The following is a 19,469-nucleotide window of genomic DNA, read 5'->3' on the forward strand; positions in this document are numbered from 1 at the left end:
AGATAGAGCCAAGTCAACCTACAAAGATAATTTTTGTTTATGTTGCCTAGATTTTTAATATTTTTTGAAGCCCTCCTTAAACCCTGATGAACCTTTTTGCAATCAAATTAGTGGTTAACACCTTAACATTATAAGTTAATGTTACAAATTTGATTTTGGCAGGTTCAGTGGAGAGAGTGGCTAAACTTGTGAAAATAGCGTATGAGTGTAGTCCCCCTGCTTGTTCCTTAAAGATGTACAGAGATGTGTTACCTGTTGGCAAATGTTTTCCTTTGCAATGAAACAGTATGGAACAGAGGATTTTCTAATTGTTTGTAACTAAAGTTTTTCTTTAATTGAATACAAAAATACTATGCATGTAAAAATAATAAGAAAGTTTATTTTACTCTATTTTACACCCTTCTGCCCACAGCTCCTCATTTGTGCTTCATGGTGAACTGCACGTGTGTGGCCCCTGTGCCTTCATAACTTCGCACAGAGCATCTCTAGCATCATATCATCCATGGTGACTGGGCCGATGATGGGCCTGAAGAACAGTTCAGCCAGGACATTGGCATTGATGAATCTCAGCAGGAAGAGGGTGCTGTTCAGTTCGGCAAATCTGGCCTGGTGCCCCCTGTGTGTCACCCTGACGTGTTCACGGAGTATCCGCTGGGTTCCCCACTGAAGTCCCTGGATGTATTTCACGCACTGCAGACCTGGTAGGTCTGGAGGAGAAAAAGGGAGAAAAATCTCTTTGTTAGAAACAGCTCACTCTGAGCCCTTTGCTAGCTTTTTAAATAGATCCATTTCTGCCCCCTTCCCCAGTTAAAAAAGCGCTCAAGCTTCCTGGTTAAAAGTTCTTTTCAACAGCAAGGATAAAGTGCCAAACCACTTCTAAGGTTTCAGGAGCAACGCTTCCAAGAAGGAAATATCATGTAATTATTCTTATTTAATATTCACTATGTTTGTATGCTCACATTTAAAAACTGCTGGCCCTGAGCCAACAAATGCACACTTAATTCAGTATGACAGTAGAATATAGTTTAATGAATCATTGCTCCAGTTCACTATCTATGCACGTACAAAGAAATTAAAATTATTTCAAGAAGTGTGCACCTTTTACCTATGGGAAACAGGCCTTAGTATAAAGGCAAGAGGTTTTGCTAGGTAATATTTTACCATCCTCCTTTGAATTTCCCACCACTGTAATGATTACAGCCCATGGTGGTAAACTTCACAGCCACCAACTGTGACTGACAGTCTCATTTAAATTATTTGCGTGCAGGCTGATTTTAGTCTACAGTCCCATAATAATTTAAGAGATAACTCTGGCCACTTAGCTCATTGTACCATGATTTCTGTACTGGGGAGGTTTTTAGAAAAGTGATTCAAATGAGCATTCCAAAAGGTTCTTTAAAAAAAATAAAGCAGTCTTTGAAAGCATTGTCTTACAGCCATTAGAGGGTTAAAAAGTAAACATGAAAACATGGATTGCAACACGGTACAAAAGTTGCTTTTCAAATAGAGATTGCGTGACCTTCTTGCAGTACAGTGTGATATCCAAGTAAAACTGAATGAAATGCAATGCAGGAAAGATTAAATGCCTCTAAGTTTTATAAAGAACGTGGTAAGAGGAGGCTGCTTTTAAAAGTCCTTTGATCCTCCATGATACTAATATTACTGTAAAATTCTTTAACTTGTATTTAAGAAATTACCAATTTACCATTCGGTTTAAATGATGTTGATTATTGTAATCATTTTCCTTCCCTTTTTCTACAAAAGCCAACAGAAAAGTGTTTTAAATGCATCATGCTAATCGTCACAGAGTAACAGAACCAGCCAGTGTTCTTTCAAAAAAAATAATAGCAATAGGCGAGTCATTTCTAGTACAGGCAAGTATCAAATCTGATAAATGAGAACAAAAATACAGCAACATCTCTAATCCATATTCCAATTCTCAGTCCACGGATTACCATCCCCTACTACCTACAGCTCATTATCCAGGCTTGAGACCCAATTTTATCGCACTTGGATTCCATTCATGAGGGTAAGAAGAGGCTTGTGTGAAACCACCAGAAATCGGAAGCGCCACCAGGTCTAAATTCATGGCTTATTAAAACTTCATCTTGTGAACTCCACTTTTCTCTGCTTTCATACCACACTCCTCTTTTCCCATCATCCACTAAAAGTGCCCCCCCCAAAAAAAGACTTGCCTTCAAAGTAAAATCAGGACAGAGAAAAGGCAGATAGATGGACTCCATGGGAGGTGGGAGGGAAATGTTTAAATAAAGATCAGGGGATACAAAATGATAAACAGCAAAGAAAGTCCACACGCTTAGCAGGTATCACTTTTCCCCAGATGCAAGTATATTTATGTTTAAAGCACACCCAGCTTAGCTGGTTAAACTTATTTGAGAGAGGGTTCAGAAAAGCAGAGGAAGAATAATGGATGCAAAACAGGGCGGAGGGAAAGAGGGGAACTAGTGGAATGTAAACTTCTGAAAGTTGAGCCCTTGTCTTACCTTTTTATTCCAACAGAACAAAGCACATGGTAGGTGTCTAATAACACAGCTGAAGGAGCGAGAAAACACTGTCTTCCCAATGAACCACCTGAGGCACTTATTATGGATGCAGATTTGCTGACCCTGCACCAGAGCTACCGAATTAGAGCTTGTAGAGGGGCCCGGAAAGACTTTGAACGACCGCCTTCCCCGCCAACACCACCAAGTGCACAGGCAAGTTTAGAAAACAATGATACAAGCAAAACGTAACCTATCATGATCACTGGGATGAGCTGAGGTCTCTTAAGTCCTGAAATGTGAGGTCTGAATGAATTATTATCCCATTAAATTCTGCTCTATACCCCTTCAAAAATGCTAGGCAGGAGGCAAGTACATGACCCCGAGACTCCTGGTGTCAGGAAAAAAGGATGTGGAGGGAGCATGATAAATACTCTCCCAACTCAAGCTGCCTGGAAACTTCCTGCCCACTTGTGACCCTTCTGGAAGGATGCTGGTTGAAGATGACTCTAGTAGTAGGATATACTCGAGACAAGGTGCTGGGCTGTCCCGGGAGATGTTCTCCAATGATTCGATTGCACTGTGTGGGGCAGAGTGTCCAGCACCCAACAGCCAACCTGAAAGTGTGGTGCAGCAGACATCCCCTTGGGCCCAGGAGACTGGAGACCCATGCTCCACAACTCACTGGCCATTTATTTTGGAGTAAGGTCACTTGGGACTAGACTACCTAACCTGCCAATGGGATGAGGAAAGGGTAAGGGCAGAGGGGGTTGATTAGGAGGTCTCTAAGGCGTCTAAAGGCTCTAAAATACAGTGCTCCTGCGTTCAGTCCCTAACATGTCTTTCTCCTACCCCTTTGCTAACCTGATACTTACAGACACTTAGATGATGAGACAGTCCAGCTGCTTAGGACCATTAAAATGACCATTCAGAGACAAGACACATGAAACACTAAGTCCAGTGTCCTGTCTGACAGTGTCCCCAGGGGATGGTGTCTCTGTGGGTCCTTAACAAATGTTTCCTCTCTTGCCAGCCTTAATAGACTTCCTCCAACCAAAAGGTTCTAGTAAATTTCAGAGCTGGGTTTCAGAAAGAGACGTTGCAAAATTTGCAGCGAACACAAACTTTTTTTTTTTAAAGCTATGCTACTGGATTTAAAAGATTTGAGAAGGAATAGCCATGTCCCTGAAAGCACAAACTTTTCTGTAGTAACAGAAAGGTGTAGAGAGATTAAGTACAAACCTCGACCAAAAAAAACCCCCTCCTCTCGGCTGAGTTTCTGGCAGCACCCCATCCACGAGGAATGGTTTCTGGAGCTCCCCCAACTCTGCTGAGTTTGTCATGATTCCTGACTTGTGCCCCCCAAACTCCCCTAACAATGAAAACTCTTCAAGTGTCTGTGCCAGGGGTAGGTACTGCCCAGTGCTTGTAGGAGCAGAGAAAAGCCAGAGCCGAGGCCGGCGCCCTTACCCGGGTTAAAGAGCACGGTCCCCTTGAGGTAGGCGTACTCCTTGGTACTGATGTCCAGGCTCCAGCACTTGGCGAGGAAGCCCTTGATGGCTTGGACCTCGGCGGCCAGTGGCAAATGCTCGGCCTCCGGCGGCAGTACCAAATGTGGCTGCGGCTCGTCGCCCTCGGTCTCCCGCCGCCTGGTGGTGAGGATCCTCTGCAGCAGGCTGGGTTCGGAGGTCTCCACCGTCTCAAAGTTCAAGCGGTCCTGGGCCAGCTCCAGCATGAGTAGCGGCGCCCAGCAGCTGCGCACCAGCACCAGCTGCTGGTCCAGGGGCAGCACCTGGAAGCAGGGCAGGTACTTGACGAAGCGCAGCGTCTTCAACAGGGCCGCCGAGGCTGCCTCGCAGACCACCTGTGGGCTCTTGAGGGCCACCCGCCGCTGCGCGCCGCACGAGGGGTCCCACCAGGGGGCCCCCGGCTGTGCCTCTGGAGCCACGTGCGTTTGCTTTGCGTTCGTGGGCACGTTGCAGAGGATGCCGCCCTGCGGCGGGTGGTCTTCACCGCAAAAGCAGCAGCGGCACGGGAGCGCCAAGGCCCGCCCACGCGGCAGCTCCTCTCCGCCCGCCAGCCTCTGCGCGCTGTAGGAGCGGTCCCACCACGCGCCCCCCGGCCGCGCCTCAGGAGCTTCCGGAGCCACGTGCGTTTGCTTTGCGCTGGTGAGCAAGCTGTACAGGATGCTGCCCTGCCGCGGGTGGTCTTCACCGCAAAAGCAGCAGCGGTACAGGAGCACCGTGGCGCGCCCACCCGGCAGTCCCTCTCTGCCCACTGGGGGCTCCGAGCCACAGGAGCAGCCCCAGCACGCGCCCCCCCGCCGGGCCTCGGGCGCCTCCGGAGTCTCCTGCGTTTGCTTCGCGCTCGTGAGCATGGTGTAGAGGATGCTGCCCTGCCGCGGGTGGTCTTCGCCGCAAAAGCAGCAGCGGTACAGGAGCGCCACTGGCCTTTCACCTGGCAGCCCCTCTCTGCCCACCGGGGGCTCCGAGCCGCAGGAGCAGCCCCAGCACGCGCCCCCCGGCCGTGCCTCGGGCGCCTCCGGAGTCGCGTGCGTTTGCTTCGCGCTCATGAGCATGTTGTAGAGGATGCTGCCCTGCCACTGGTGGTCCTCGCCCGCCATGGCCCGCCGTGCCCGTAGCCCGTCTCTGTCAACTGGCCGCCGCCTGCGATCTATTTATACCGAGCGCGCACGCACGCACGCGCGTCGGCCGTCTCCGCCTGGGCAAAGGCGCGGAGGCGGGCGCGGCGCTCGGGTGTGTTAGCCCGTGACCTCGGCGGTTCAAAAGGGGCAGATGCTCCTTAACAGCTGAAAATGGAAGAGGAGCAGAGCCGTGGGAGCTCCCGGAAACTTCCCTCCTTGTCATTACACCCTTCCCTGCGTCTGGAAGACAGAGCTGAGCGCAGGGAGCAGGTATTTGGGGGCACTGTTCCAACTTTTTCCATTGAACCCCGGCGTCTAGTTTGCTGCCTTTACTGGGAGGGCAGGGGTACCGAAAAGGGGAAAAATCTATTTCTGTGCCATATTTGCAAACTTTCATTAAATGACCAAACTTTGAATGACTTATATTGTATATGGATAGGGAGGTTTCATTTTAAGGGACGTTGAAAAACATAGACCATGGACCAGCAGTGTCGGCGTCATAAGGGAACTTGGTAGAAATGGCCAATCTCAGGCCCCAGCCAGACCTTCTGGCTCTGAACCTGCATTTTAACGAGGCTCACAAAGGATCTGCGTGCACCTTAAATGTTGAAAAAACACTAGTCTAAGGATGCTATCGTAAGCTTATTGTTTAATTCAAGTAATATTTATGAGCACCCACTCTGTCGTAGGTGTTGTGTTAGAGAGCTGTGGGCAGCGACCAGGTTATAAAAGTGGCTAATATTTGGGAATATAATAATCACAAGGGGCTAAAAAGTTGCTACAGTGAGAACTTTGGATTCTTCTAGAGATATTATATTGGGTAGATGTGCAATTAACATTTCTTCTCCCACCGTTTCTAAGCGAATAATGAGAAGCACAGGTTTCAGGAAGCCTGGATCTTTTGTTCTCACTTGCCACACAGCCTCTTGCCTCGAGCCCCAGACAGGCAATGAGATCAGTGGGTAGCTCCACATCACCACCTGACCCTTGTGTAACTAGCTGTTTCACCAACCATCTGGTTAACTTGAAATCACAACCTTTTAGCCCTCAAATTTCTCATCTCTCAAATGGGAGGTTTATTTAGTGATCTCTTGGGTCCATGACTGAAAACATGGAGCAAGGAAGGGGGACTGGTGTGTACCAGCTGGTATAGGAGCCCACTTCTCTCTCTCTCTCTCTCTCTCTCTCTCTCTCTCTTAGTTTCTCTGAGACCTGGAATTCTGAGCATAAGAGGAAAAGCTAGGTGACGCTTATTTTGCATTCAACCTGTAATTTTATTTTGCCTGTGAGAGGCCCTATAACAGTGCTTAAATCTCTGCTCTGGCACCCGATTGCCTTGATTTTAATTCTGGCCCTGACACCTTGTAGCTCCGTGGCTTTGGGAAGTGTATTAGCTTCCTATTGCTGCTGAAACAAATTACCACAAATTTAGTTGGTTTAAGGCAACATAAATTTATGTTACAGTTCTGGAGGCCAGAAGTCTGAAATCAGTTTCACTGGGCTAAAATCAAGGTGAGATTCCTTCTGGAGACCCTAGGGGAGACTATATTTTCTTGCCTTTTCCAGCTTCTAGAAGCTGGTTACATTCCTTGGCCCCTGGGCACATCACTCCTGCCTCTGCTTCCATCTCCTTTCTGACTCTCATAAGGATCTTTATAATTACATTGGGCAAATCCAAATAATCTAGAATAATCTCTCCATCACAAAGTTCAAAATTAAATCCCATTTGGAAAGTCCCTTTTACCATGTAAGCTAACATCTTCCCAGGTGCTGAGGATTAGGACATGAACCTCATTGGAGGCATTATTTAGCCTTTCACAGGACAGTTACTCAAGCCACCTGTGCCTCGATTTCCTTATTTGTACAATGCGGACAATAGTCTCTGTGAGGTAATCCTCCTACGTGAACTAATTCGTGTAAAATGTTCGCTTGGTACATGATGAGTGTTGGATGTATCAACTATTATCTACCCCTTTTTAAGATAATGTGGGATAACTTCAGGGTTAAGAGGCAATATAACCCCAGCACCACCCTTATTCTCTCTCTCCTAGGGAAGCCTGTCCTCACTCTCCACCCTGAAGCTGTCTCATTTTTTTCTGCATGTCCACATTTCTTGGCCCAGATTCAGAACACTGGATGGGTCACCTGGTCCACAACAATAATATATATTGGAAATGTTATCTCATTGTCCCCTTCATCATTTGCTGTTTCCAATATTCAAGCTACTGTTTGGGGTACTGTTACTGCTGCTTCAGCAATCTCCCTGCTTGATGAACCCACCAACCAGCCTCGCTGAAAAACCCGGCCTGCCTCAGTCCCCTCCTTACGTTGCCAGTGCTAGTTACTTCTTATTGTGTTTCATTTTATTTTCTTCCTAACAATGATCAGAATTGGGTATGATTGATTGATTTAGTTATTTGATGCTTGTTGATTCTCTCTCCCAACTAGTACAAAAGTCCCTTGAGGGAAAGGAATTAGCCACGCTGTAGCCCAGCAACTAGAACAATGTCTGGCATACACTAGGTGCTCGAAATTATATTTGTTGGCCAACTGTATCTTTAGCGAAAGAGTGGAAGGCTGTAGCTCCTACTCTCAGCACAGAGGGCAAGTGTTCCCACACAACTGTGGCTGCACTGAACATGGAGAAAGAGAAGTTAAGAGGCCCCGTTGGACTCAGAGCTTTCTGGAGGCCTTTTTAAATTTTTAAAAAAATTTTTTATTGAAGTATAGTTGATTTACAGTGTTGTGTTAATTACTGCTGTACAGCAAAGTGACTGAGTTATACATATATATACATTCTTTTTCGTTTTCTTTTCCATTATGGTTTGTCAGAGGATATTGAAAAGAGTTCCCTGTGCTATACAGTAGGACCTTGTTGTTTATCCATCCTATATACAATAGTTTGCATCTGCTAATCCCAAACTCCCAATCCATCCCTCTCCCACCCCCTCCCCCTTGGCAACCACCAGTCTATTCTCTGTGTCTGTGATTCTCTTTCTGTTTCATAGATAGGTTCATTTGTGTCACATTTTAGGTTCCACACATAAGTGATATCATATGGTATTTGTCTTTCTCCTTCTGACTTCACTTAGTATGATAATCTCTAGTCGTATCCATGTTGCTGCAAATGGCATTATTTCGTTCTCTTTTTTTTTTGGCTGAGTAGTATTCCATGGTATGTATGTATCACATCTTCTTTATCCATTCATCTGTCAATGGACATTTAGGTTGTTTCCATGTCTTGGCTATTGTGAATAGTGCTGCTGTGAACATGGGGGCGCATGTATCTTTTTGAATTAGAGTTTTGTCTGGATATAAGCCCAGTAGTGGGATTGCTGGATCATATGGTAGCTCTATTTTTAGTTTTCTGAGGAACCTGCATACTGTTTTCCACAGTGACTGCACCAACTTACATTCCCACCAACAGTGCAGGAGGATTCCCTTTTCTCCACACCCTCTCCAGCATTTGTTATTTGTAGACTTTTTGATGATGGCCATTCTGACCGGTGTGAGGTGGTACCTCGTAGTTCTGATTTGCATTTCTCTAATAATCAGCGATGTTGAGCATCTTTTCATGTGCCTATTTGGAGCACCCCCCCCCCCGCCTTTCTTGATACACAGAGTGCTACACGTGCTGTGGTAAAGTTACAAGAGAACTAGGTTGACAGCCAGAAGACATGGCTTTGAGTTTCGGCCCTTCCACTCTAAAGATATAACACTGAAAAGTCATTTAACTTCAGCCTTCACCATTATGGAATGGGGAACAATTCTATAAACCAGTATTAATGTGTACAGCCTGTTTTAAGTCATTCAAGGGTTCTTCTTCTTATTTCTCTCTCAATATAGCCCTTTACAGAAATGTTTGCTGACCTCTTTGCTACATTGAAAATATAAAGCAACTTAACACTCATTAAGTTCACAGTTACGAGAACTTTACACTCATCCACTTTCTAATGATTTAACATTGAGCAAAGCATTTAACACTATGTTAGCCTTTTCAGCTATGAAACCAGAAAAAAATGCTATAAACTATTTTAATATATGTATCCTAGCCCTGTATAATTCAAGGGTTTTTCTAAAACTCTTTTAACTTATCAACTATATATTTTTAAAATCCTAGTAACTTAAATCCATTTTTTGTGACTTTAATCATCCACACCTCGCACGTATTTGATGCTTTTGACTTTGACTTTCAGGCATTGTGTCAAATTGAAACTTCAGTGCAGTGCCGAGAACCATGAACATGTAATATATTGGTTATAATTCCTGTTCTTTCCCAGGAGCAGTCTTCTGACTTTCTTACTTGTGCTTTTCTTGAAGTTGCGATCTTCTGTTCGCAACTCTGAAGGACTTTCTAGGTTCTTTGGATTGACTGTTTTGAAGAAGAGATTACCTGCTTGTCCTTCATAAGTATTCATCCTTGGAAATGTCAGGAGAAAACGACTTCATCTTTCCACTTTCAATTTTTTTCCCTGAACGAATAGCTCCCGAGAAACAAAATCATCCAAACAAGTGCAGAGATTCCCGTCAAGTTATGCCAGCCTGCTGGTTGCTACAGGGTTAGTGAAGACATCACCTTCTAAGGCAGGCACAGGCTTCTTCATTTGATTTGTTCCGTGTCCTCAGGTCACCATGACAGCTAGACAAAAGGACACTCATCACCTGCACCTGTCATGTGCTGAGTTTGTCCACAACTTCAATTTGGGTATTTACACTGAGTCATTGTTCGATGACCTTGGTCAATTGGACACCTGCTCTGTAGAATCCATTATCTGTTCCAGCTCATGGTGGGAGTAAAGCTGCTCTGCCTGGCTGAATGTAACCTTCAACTTCAAAGTAATGCAGTTTTCACTAAAGGATGGGGGAGTGAAGTACACGTGGGGATAAAGCTGGGTAAAATTGTAAAACTGAACTTTGCACAGCAAGCAGCTCTTGACCTGGAAGGCATGGCGATCTGAAACCTGATAGGAATTATCAATCCAGGCTTAAAAGAGCTGGAGTGCCTCAGAATTCAGTTCCTTCAGTAGACAGCTGACAGGGAGTAACAATAGTGTTTTCCTTACTTTTCAATGTATATATTGGGTAAACACTATTGTAGAAAAATAGTGGCTGATGAAATCCAAGAGATAGCCTCCCTCCTATTCCTTTCCAACACCCAGAATGTTGAAAGCTCTATTTATGGAAGAATTAATAGGCTTTAGCTGCTGATTCATGAAACCCTTAAAGAAGATCAAGTCATCATTATTTATTTCCTTCAGACGAGCTACAAAGAAGGCAATCCATTGCCTTAGGGGTCACATAGTTGCTGAACTGGAATAATGACTCATACTCACGGTAATTCTGAAATGTTCTAAAATCAATTTTCTAAATCAATCGAACAACCACTCCGTTCAAGTAAAAACGGTCATCAAATCAATTAATTTTATTGCAGCTACCAATTTTGAATACATCCCAATACCAGATGTTGATCAAATTATCTAGTTAATAAATTCAATTGACTGGCAGGTTTCAAAATGATTGCCCCATTGGTTAGCAAGCTATTAAAATCGGTTTGACTGGTAAATTGGGAAATCGTTGCTCTATTGGTTCACATAGCTATGTCCCCTAATGATGATGGTAATTTTAGTTACAGACTCCCCGTGTATTGGGATCTGGAACTGGAGTAATATCTCTCTTCCTGGAAATAGCTTTCTTTTCTCCACAGCCATTATATCTAGAGTGCCTTGTACATTCCCTGGCATACTAAAGGCACTCAACAAATACCCGCTTAATGAAACAGAGTGAAGTTTCTTCCACATCTACAAATCTTTTAACTTCATTAGGTTGCCCAAACTTTTCTTCTTTCCTGTCACTGTATGGGTTTTAACAATCTTGCCAGCCCTGGTGGAAAGACCCTAGGTCCCTTTTGCCAAATACCAGCTACCTGTTTTATTTTATTTTTTTAAATTTTATTAGAGTATAGTTGATTTACAACGTTGTGTTAGTTTCAGGTGTACAGCATAGTGATTCAGTTATACATATATTCATTCTTTTTCAGATTGTTTTCCCATCTAGGTTATTATAAAATATTGAGTAGAGTTCCCTGTGCTATATAGTAGGTCCTTGTTGGTTATCTATTTTATATATAGCAGTGTGTGTATGTTAGTCCCAAGCTCCTAATTTATCCTCCCCCCACGTTTCCCCTTAGGTAACCATAAGTTTCATTTCAAAATCTGTGAGTCTGTTTCTGTTTTGTGAGTAAGTTCATTTATATCATTTTAAAATTAGATTCCACATGTCAGTGATAGCATATGATAGTTTTCTTTGTCTGACTTGCTTCACTTAGTATGATCATCTCTAGGTCCATCCATGTTGCTGCAAATGGCATTATTTTGCTCTTTTTTATGGCTGAGTAACATTCCATCGTATACATGTACCACATTTTCTTTATCCATTCCTCCGTTGATGGACATTTAGGTTGCTTACAAGTCCTGGCTATTGTAAACAGTTCTGCAATGAACATTGGGGTGCATGTGTCTTTTCGAATTATGGTTTTCTCCAGATATATGCCCAGCAGTGGGATTGCTGGAACATATGGCAGTTCTATTTTTAGTTTTTAAAAATATTGTTTTTAAAGCATACTGTTCTCCATAGTGGCTGCACCAATTTACATTCCCACCAACAGTGTAGGAGGGTTCCCTTTTCGCCACACCCTCTCCAGCATTTATCATTTGTAGACTTTTTTTGTAATGTATTTGTTTTCCTAGTTTATTTTTATAAGAAAATTTACTAAACTCGAGCATCAAAAGCAGCTGGGATTTTACTTATTTATGGGAAATATATTTGTACAAGGGAAAAAAATTAACCCAGTGGTCTAATTATCATGATTTCCCATGAGAACATTACTTATGGCTTTGTGTGATGACTTTGAATCTGGGCAGAGTGGGACTAAGGAACTGATTCTCCAATGACGACGTTAACAACCCTTCCATCAATCTACCTCATAATCCCGGCCCCAGTAACAGACTTTAATCCATAGATTAAACAGATTTGCCAGCATGTCAAAAAGAACCTTTATTCTGTTTATAACAGCCTCTTATGCTCTCATGCTTTCTTGCCAGATGCCTTTGGAGCAGGTGCTTTCTGGGCTGGAGCTTTCTGACCCTTCTGAGATTTTGGAGGAGGTGCTGCCTTCTGGCCTGCAGCTTTCTGGGCAGGAACCTTCTGGGCTGGAGCCTTCTTACCTGTGGTGGTCATCTTTTTTGCTAGAACCTTTGCAGCAGCTGCCGTAGCTGCCCCCTTAGCAGCAAGTGCTTTCTTGGGAGAAGCCTTCAGGAGAGCTGCCTTTTGAAGTTTCTTAACTTCAAGCTTGATTAATCTGTTCCTCATTTTCCTTGCCTTCATGACTTTATAACGATCAAAATCTGTCATCTTGGCTTTCTTTTCTCTTGCTTCAATCTTCTTGGCCCACCTTGTGGCTGCCCACTTTGCATTGATATCTGCCTTCTCCCAGGCTTCTCGGACATACTTCTGGCAGGCACCGTGTGGGAACCTGAGGATGAAGTCAGTGAGCTGCATGCATTTGAAAGGCATAGCCTGTCTCCTTACTTGAGTGCAAGGTCCATCCACCAAAGCCCTGTTCTGATCAATAACATCTACAATCGCGACCAGCCCCCCGGCATGAGGCCCAAAGGAGACGTAGGCCACCCAGCCAACCTCCACGAAGCGCCTGAACACCATATTGGCGGCATTCGGCAAAAAGCCATTTGTAGACATTTGATGACGGCCATTCTGACTGGTGTGAGGTGATACCTCATTGTAGTTTTCATTTGTACTTCTCTGATATTTAGCAATGCTGAGCATCTTTTCATGTGCTTTTTGGCCATCTGTCTGTCTTCTTTGGAGAAATGTCTGTTTAGATCTTCTGCCCATTTTTTTATTAGATTGTTGTTGTTTTTTTTTGACATAGAGCTGCATGAGCTGTTTGTATATTTTGGAGATTAATCCCTTGTCGGTCACTTTGTTTGCAAATATTTTCTCCCAAAGGGTTGGCTTTTCGTTTTGTTTATGGTTTCCTTTGCTGTGTAAAAGCGTTTAAGTTTAATCAGGTCCCATTTGTTTGTTTTTATTTTCACTACTCTAGGAGGTAGATCCAAAAAGATATTGCTGTGATTTATGTCAGAGAGTGTTATGCCTATGTTTTCCTCTAGGAGTTTTATAGTGTCTGGCCTTACATTTAGGTCTTTGATCCATTTTGAGTTTCTTTTTGTGTATGGTGTTAGAGAATGTTCTAATTTCATTCTTTTACATGTAGCTGTCCAGTTTTCCCAGCACCACTCATTGAAGAGACTGTCTTTTCTCTATTGTATAGTCTTGCCTCCTTTGTTGTAGATTAATTGACCATAGGTGCGTAGGTTTATTTCTGGACTTCCTATCCTGTTCCATTGATCTATATTTCTGTCCTTGTGCCAGTTCCGTACTGTTTTGATTACTGTAGCTTTTTAATATAGTCTGAAGTCAGGGAGCCTAGTTCCTCCAGCTCAGTCTTTCTCAGGATTGCTTTGGCTATTTGGGGTCTTTTGTGTTTCCATACAAACTTAAAAACTTTTTGTTCTAGTTGTTCTATGAAAAATGTTTTAACCACTCTGATTTCTAGCTTGATAATTTCGAAAATGAGAATAAATATATTATCTGTGTTTACTTCACAAAGTTGTTGAATGTATGAAATGATTGGCAATACCTCATGTGAGTTATTACAGTTAGATTGCAATTTCTTTAAGTCAGAAGCATCAGACTTTGTGAAGTGATATATTGCCCAACGAAATCAAATATGTGCATTTGAAACTCTCTGTACATATACATCTAAAATGCATTTGAAATAAGGCATCCTGCAGTTGATAAGTCATTCAAGTTTGGAGTTAAATGCATCTAACATTAGTAGTGCCAGAAAGCCTAATTGCTCTCTCTGAGCCTGCAGTGACAAACATATGAAAAACAAAAAATATGTGATACTTTGAGTCACAAGCCCCTGGTTAACAGTTTATTAAGCGTGACACTGTTAGGACTGTGTGTGTGTGTGTGTGTGTGTGTGTGTGTGTGTGTGTGTGTGTGCGTGTGTGTGTTTCTTTAGAAATTGTATAATGCGAGGGGGGTAGTCCAGGGCCTCAGCCAAAAATGATCTGGAGCCCACAAGATTCAGGATGGTAGAATTTGGTTTATAGGCTGGTAAAGGGAAACCATCCAATGCCACTTCTGTAACCTTCCTCCATCTGGAGTCTTATGGATGAACTAAAAGGTGTCATTAGGGACCAGATCCTGAAGATTATTTCAATAACTATTCAGCAACATTTGAAGTTGGAATTCCACATATAAGAAAGGGCACACAAATAAGAAATTAAACTTTTCATAAAAATTCTGCCAACGTACACCTATACTAGAAGTACTATAATGTAAATAAAATATAATTTGATATTTCTCTGGTATCTAGAATTGTATGTGTGAGCGAACTAACTTTTTAAAAATTTTGTTTGTGTATCTTTGTTGAACTATAGTTGATTTACAATATTAGTTTCAGATACACAGCATAGTGATTCAGTATTTTTACAGATTATGCTCCATTTAAAGTTATTACAAAATAATGGATATATTTCCTTGTTTGTATGATATATCCTTGTGCTGTACAATATATCCTTGTTTCTTACTTATTTTATAAATAGTTTATAAATATATAAGAGTTTGTATCTCCTTATCCCCTACCCCTGTCCTGCCCCTTCCCCTTCTCTCTCCCCACTGGTAACTACTAGTTTGTTCTCTAAATCTGTGAGTCTGTTTCTGTTTTGTTATATATATTCATTTGTTTTATTTTTTAGATTCCACATATAAGTGATAACATAGAGTATGTCTTTCTCTGTCTGACTTATTTCACTAAGCATAAGACCCTCTAGGTCTATCCACGCTGTTGCAAATGGCAGAATTTCATTGTTTTTTATGGCTGAATAATATTCCATTGTACATATATGCCACATCTTCTTTATCCATTCATCTGTTGGTGGACACTTGGGTTGCTTCCATATCTTGGTTATTGAATGCTGCTATGAGCATGGGGTACATGTATCTTTTTGAGTTAGTGTTTTCACTTTTTTCAAATGTATACCCAGGAGTGGATTTGCTGGAGAATATGGTAGTTCTATTTTTAGTTTTTTGAGTAACCTCTATAATGTTTTCTGTAGTGTCTGCACCAGTTTACATTCCCACCAGCAGTGTTCAAGAGTTCCCTTTTCTCCACATCCTCGCCAACATTTATTATTTGTAGACATTTTGATGTTAGCCATTCTGACAGGTGTGAGGTGATACCTCACTGTGGTTTTGATTTGCATTTCCCTAATAATTAGTGATGTTGAGCATCTTTTCACGCGCCTGTTAGCCATCTGTATGTCTTCTTTGAAAAAAGTCTATTCAGGTTTTCTGCCCATTTTAAAATCGGATTTTTTTTGGTTACTGAGTTGTATGAGCTGTTTATACTGGGTTGGCCAAAAGGTTCATTCGGGTTTTTCCGTATTGGGTTGGCCAAAAAGTTGGTTCGGGATTTTCCGTAAGATCTTACTGAAAAACCCAAACGAACTTTTTGGCCAACTCAGTATTTTGGATATTCACCCATTATGGGTCATACGATTTGCCAATATCTTCTCCCATTCAGTAGGTTGTCTTTTCATTTCGTTGATGGTTTCCTTTGCTGTGCAAAAGCTGAGTGAAGTAACTTTTGTATTATTGATATCTTTTAATTCAGCAGATAAACTTTAATCTCATAATAAGTACTTCCTTTTCAGACAGAAAAGATCATTCTAATGGGTTTACCTTGTTTGGCATCTATTAAATGTTGATTTAACATTCTTAATTACAATTATGCATTGGTTTGCTTGGTATCTTTTTAAAGTTCTTTGATTAAGGGTCAGTACAGCAGGTCTTTCACATATCAAGGCCATTGAGTCCTATTAGAAGGGTAAATTGTATAGTGAAATGTTTCACTGTGTGCAAATCTCAGCTGTATTTTAGTTAAGTAAAAGCACATTGGCTTTTGATCACCACTCGATCAACTACTTATAACGTAAAAGGGATGGCTAAACAATGGGCGCATTCTTAGTCAAAATTCCAAATGTAGCTCTGGGGGTAAAAGGGAAGAAGAAAATTGTTCCTTGATAATCACAAATAATAATGTTGCCTTTAAAATATTCTAAAATGGTTTCGTCATAGAGATATTAATGGTTCACTAAGTCCTGGCTATGCAAAGTGTGGTCTTCAGACCAGAGCACCAGAATCATCTGGGAGCTTGTTAGGAATGCAGGATCAGGTCTTGCCCCAAACCTGTTGAATCAGAATCTGCAGTTGAGCAAGATCCCGAAGATGATTTGTATGCACATTAAAGCTTGCAAGTCACTCCATCAATCTCTGCTTCTCAAATTGGGCTGCTCTTTGGTATCACCTGGAAAGTTTGAAAAATTACTTACTTAGGACTGGATCCCACTCCCAGAGATTCTAATTTAATTAGTATAAGGCATGACCTGGGCATAGAGAGTTTGAAAAACTCCCCAGGTAATTCTAATGAGCAGCTAAGTTTGAGAATCATTGATCTTAAGAATAAAACCCAAAATCATAGTCATTACATAATAATAATAATAGTAGTAGTAGTAGTAATATTTGGGGATAATAAATTCTTCAGAAAGCACAGATGAAAGCAAACATGGAAACTGTAATTAATGAAAAGATTTTGTCCCATTATCACAGTAACACTGATCAGTTTATCAGATCAGCAGAGTGATAAGGGGATGGGACAGAAGTAGTGGTGAAGGGTAGGGCTTGAAACACAGGGTGAGGCAGAGTAACCTAGACCCTGAAAAGTACCAAAATGCATGGCTTTCGATAGCAAGGGTTCAGTACCTATACTAGTGTGGCTAGCAAGGGGTCAGCATCATTCACCTTTGGAAAATTGGGACCCCCGGAAACCACATGTAGTTCTCTTGTGCTTCCCTGCCTTGTTGAGAGCATTGATATATGCACATGACATCTAAGGAATTCATAAGAAGAAAGGGGAAAAGCCAGGTATTATCACTGCCTTAGCTTGAGTCCTCATAATCTCTTGTTTTATGTCAGTGAACTCCTAACTGGCCTCCCTGCCTCTCATCATCCCCCTAAACTATTCATCTTCCAAATGCTTCCAGAGTGATCTTTCTAAAGTATGATTTTGATCCCATCAATCCATTGCTTAAAAAAACACTCCAAACACATCCCATTACATGAAACATCACCTCCTTGGCATAATGGGTCTGGGAGGGAATTAAGATTTATTGAGCATTAGATACTTCTTTTGTTCTCTAAACAAGATCTATGAGGTAGGTGTTATTGATCCCATTGTACAGATTAAGAAACTAATGTCCTTTTCCATGGAGAGATTATTTAATGGCAGAGGCAAAATTAGAGTTCTGATCTGCCTGGATCTTCACTATCTAGCATGGTATACAAGATCTTTCATAATCTCATCACAACCTTTCTGGATTCATCTTTCAACGTTTTCCCCATGTTATAGATGCCCAACCGGACATTACACATCCTCAAAACACGTCATGCTTCTCACTATTCCTTTAAAAATTAATTTCCTTTAAACTTTTGAACATGATATTTGTTTCTATAATGTCCCCCTTTTAAAAAAGAATCTTTGAACTCTTACGTAGCCTTCCAAATTCAAATTCAGTGTTGTTTCCTACATAAAGTGTTCCCCAAATCCCCTAAATAGGATTTGTCTCTTTCTTCAGTGTAATTATAGTACTTTCCACATATCCTATTAGCTTTCGACATACTGTTTTGTAATTATTTTGATGTATTTATTTCTCTATTATAAAACGAGGTTCTTGAGGATACAAATCATGTCTTATTCATTTTTGTAAGCAACATCTTCTTCATCTTGGGATCTATATCAGTCAGATTGGGTTAAGTTATGCCATATAACAACCCCTTAAAACTCAGTGGCCTAAAAGGGCAAAGGTGTGTTTCTTGCTTATGATATGGGTAGGTTGTGGTGCCATTTCATGCTATCTTGACTCCAAAATCCAGGTTGATAGAGCAGATTTTACCTGGAACATGGCTGGTTTTGTGACAGAGGGAAAGGAGATAAGGTGATCCATGAGTCTATACATTTTCTGCTTAGGATTGACACACACCACTCCTACCCATATTTTGTTGGCTAAAGCAAGTTATATGGCTACTTCTAATTTCAATAGTGTCATGATATGTAATTTTACTGCAGGAAGGAGCATTTCAAGTTACATGGCCAAGGCTGATGTCAATGAGACAGGGGTATGTAAGCCTCTCTCCAGTGAAATGAGGCAATGAACAATACCATCTACCACAGGGCCACCTACACTCCAGGATCATTCCCTCTTCGCCACACAGTAAAGTTGCATTTTACACAGACTTGCACTGTGTTCCTTTTAAATATTAAAGCATCAAAATATTAATAAGATCCTACTCTGAGCATAAAATTTTAAATAATGCAGGTTTCTTACATTTAAATATTTATCTCAAAAATCACATAATTTCAAAACCGGAGGGCCAAGTGAATTGAAAACTCTGGTCTGTTGCCAAGTGGCAACACTATTTTATTGGTACGTGGAAATACTATCATCCTTTGTTAGTACTAGTCTTTCTTTCTTTTTTTTTTTAAATAAATTTATTTATTTATTTTATTTTGGCTGCGTTGGGTCTTCGTTGCTGCGCGCAGGCTTTCTCTAGTTGCAGCGAGCGGGGGCTACTGTTCGTTGCGGTGTGCAGGCTTCTCGTTGCGGTGGCTTCTCTTGTTGTGGAGCACAGGCTCTAGGCGTGTGGGCTTCAGTAGATTTGGCTCGTGGGCTCTAGGGCGCAGGCTCAGTAGTTGTGGCGCACGGGCTTAGTTGCTCCACGGCATGTGGGATCTTCCCGGCCCAGGGCTCGAACCCGTATCCACCGCATTGGCAGGCAGATTCTTAACCACTGCGCCACTAAGGAAGGCCAGTACTAGTCTTTCTTATACCAGGTATCAGGAAACACATTTCTTATATACAGTTGCACCTATTATAGGCAAACAATACATATTTCAACCCAGTCACCATTTTTCCACTATGAAAAATGGTTTTCCCAATATTATCCCTGATTTGACCACTAACCCACTTCCACAGAGACTTCAAAGCAAGTCAGATTCCTTCTCCCCCTCATTCATGTAAGGAATAAGAATATAATGCTAAGATCCAGAATCAGTTTTGCAGATTAGATGGCTCACAACATCATATTTTAAAACTGGGATCTGTAGTATTCTCCTA

General features: G+C 41.9%; 2 protein-coding genes across 2 annotated transcripts; both read right to left on the reverse strand.

Moving 5' to 3' along the window:
* Positions 1 to 359: 359 nt before the first annotated feature.
* On the reverse strand, positions 360 to 12,049 carry NR0B1 (nuclear receptor subfamily 0 group B member 1). The gene is made up of 2 exons (XM_082446578.1): positions 3,972 to 12,049; positions 360 to 707 (listed from the first exon to the last, which is right to left on the reverse strand). Exons 1-2 carry the CDS (start codon positions 5,122 to 5,124, stop codon positions 463 to 465), a joined length of 1,398 nt encoding a protein of 465 aa, XP_082302704.1. The 5' UTR covers positions 5,125 to 12,049; the 3' UTR covers positions 360 to 462.
* A 121-nt stretch (positions 12,050 to 12,170) lies between these two features.
* Positions 12,171 to 13,002, reverse strand: LOC309652574 (uncharacterized protein). The gene has a single exon (XM_082446645.1). The coding sequence runs from the start codon at positions 12,985 to 12,987 to the stop codon at positions 12,229 to 12,231; it is 759 nt and encodes a 252-aa protein (XP_082302771.1). The 5' UTR covers positions 12,988 to 13,002; the 3' UTR covers positions 12,171 to 12,228.
* Positions 13,003 to 19,469: the final 6,467 nt, after the last annotated feature.

The sequence above is a fragment of the Balaenoptera physalus genome (genome assembly GCF_965194825.1).
Source record: "Balaenoptera physalus genome assembly, chromosome: X".
In the NCBI taxonomy this organism is placed as follows: domain Eukaryota; kingdom Metazoa; phylum Chordata; class Mammalia; order Artiodactyla; family Balaenopteridae; genus Balaenoptera; species Balaenoptera physalus.

Coding starts and splice junctions, on each gene's coding strand:
- LOC309652574 (XM_082446645.1), bottom strand. CDS start 12,987: ATGCTCAGCATTGCTAAATATCAGAGAAGTACAAATGAAAACTACAAT.
- NR0B1 (XM_082446578.1), bottom strand. CDS start 5,124: ATGGCGGGCGAGGACCACCAGTGGCAGGGCAGCATCCTCTACAACATG. Junction 708..3,971: donor GACCGTGCTCTTTAACCCGG/GTAAGGGCGCCG, acceptor TTTCTCCTCCAG/ACCTACCAGGTCTGCAGTGC.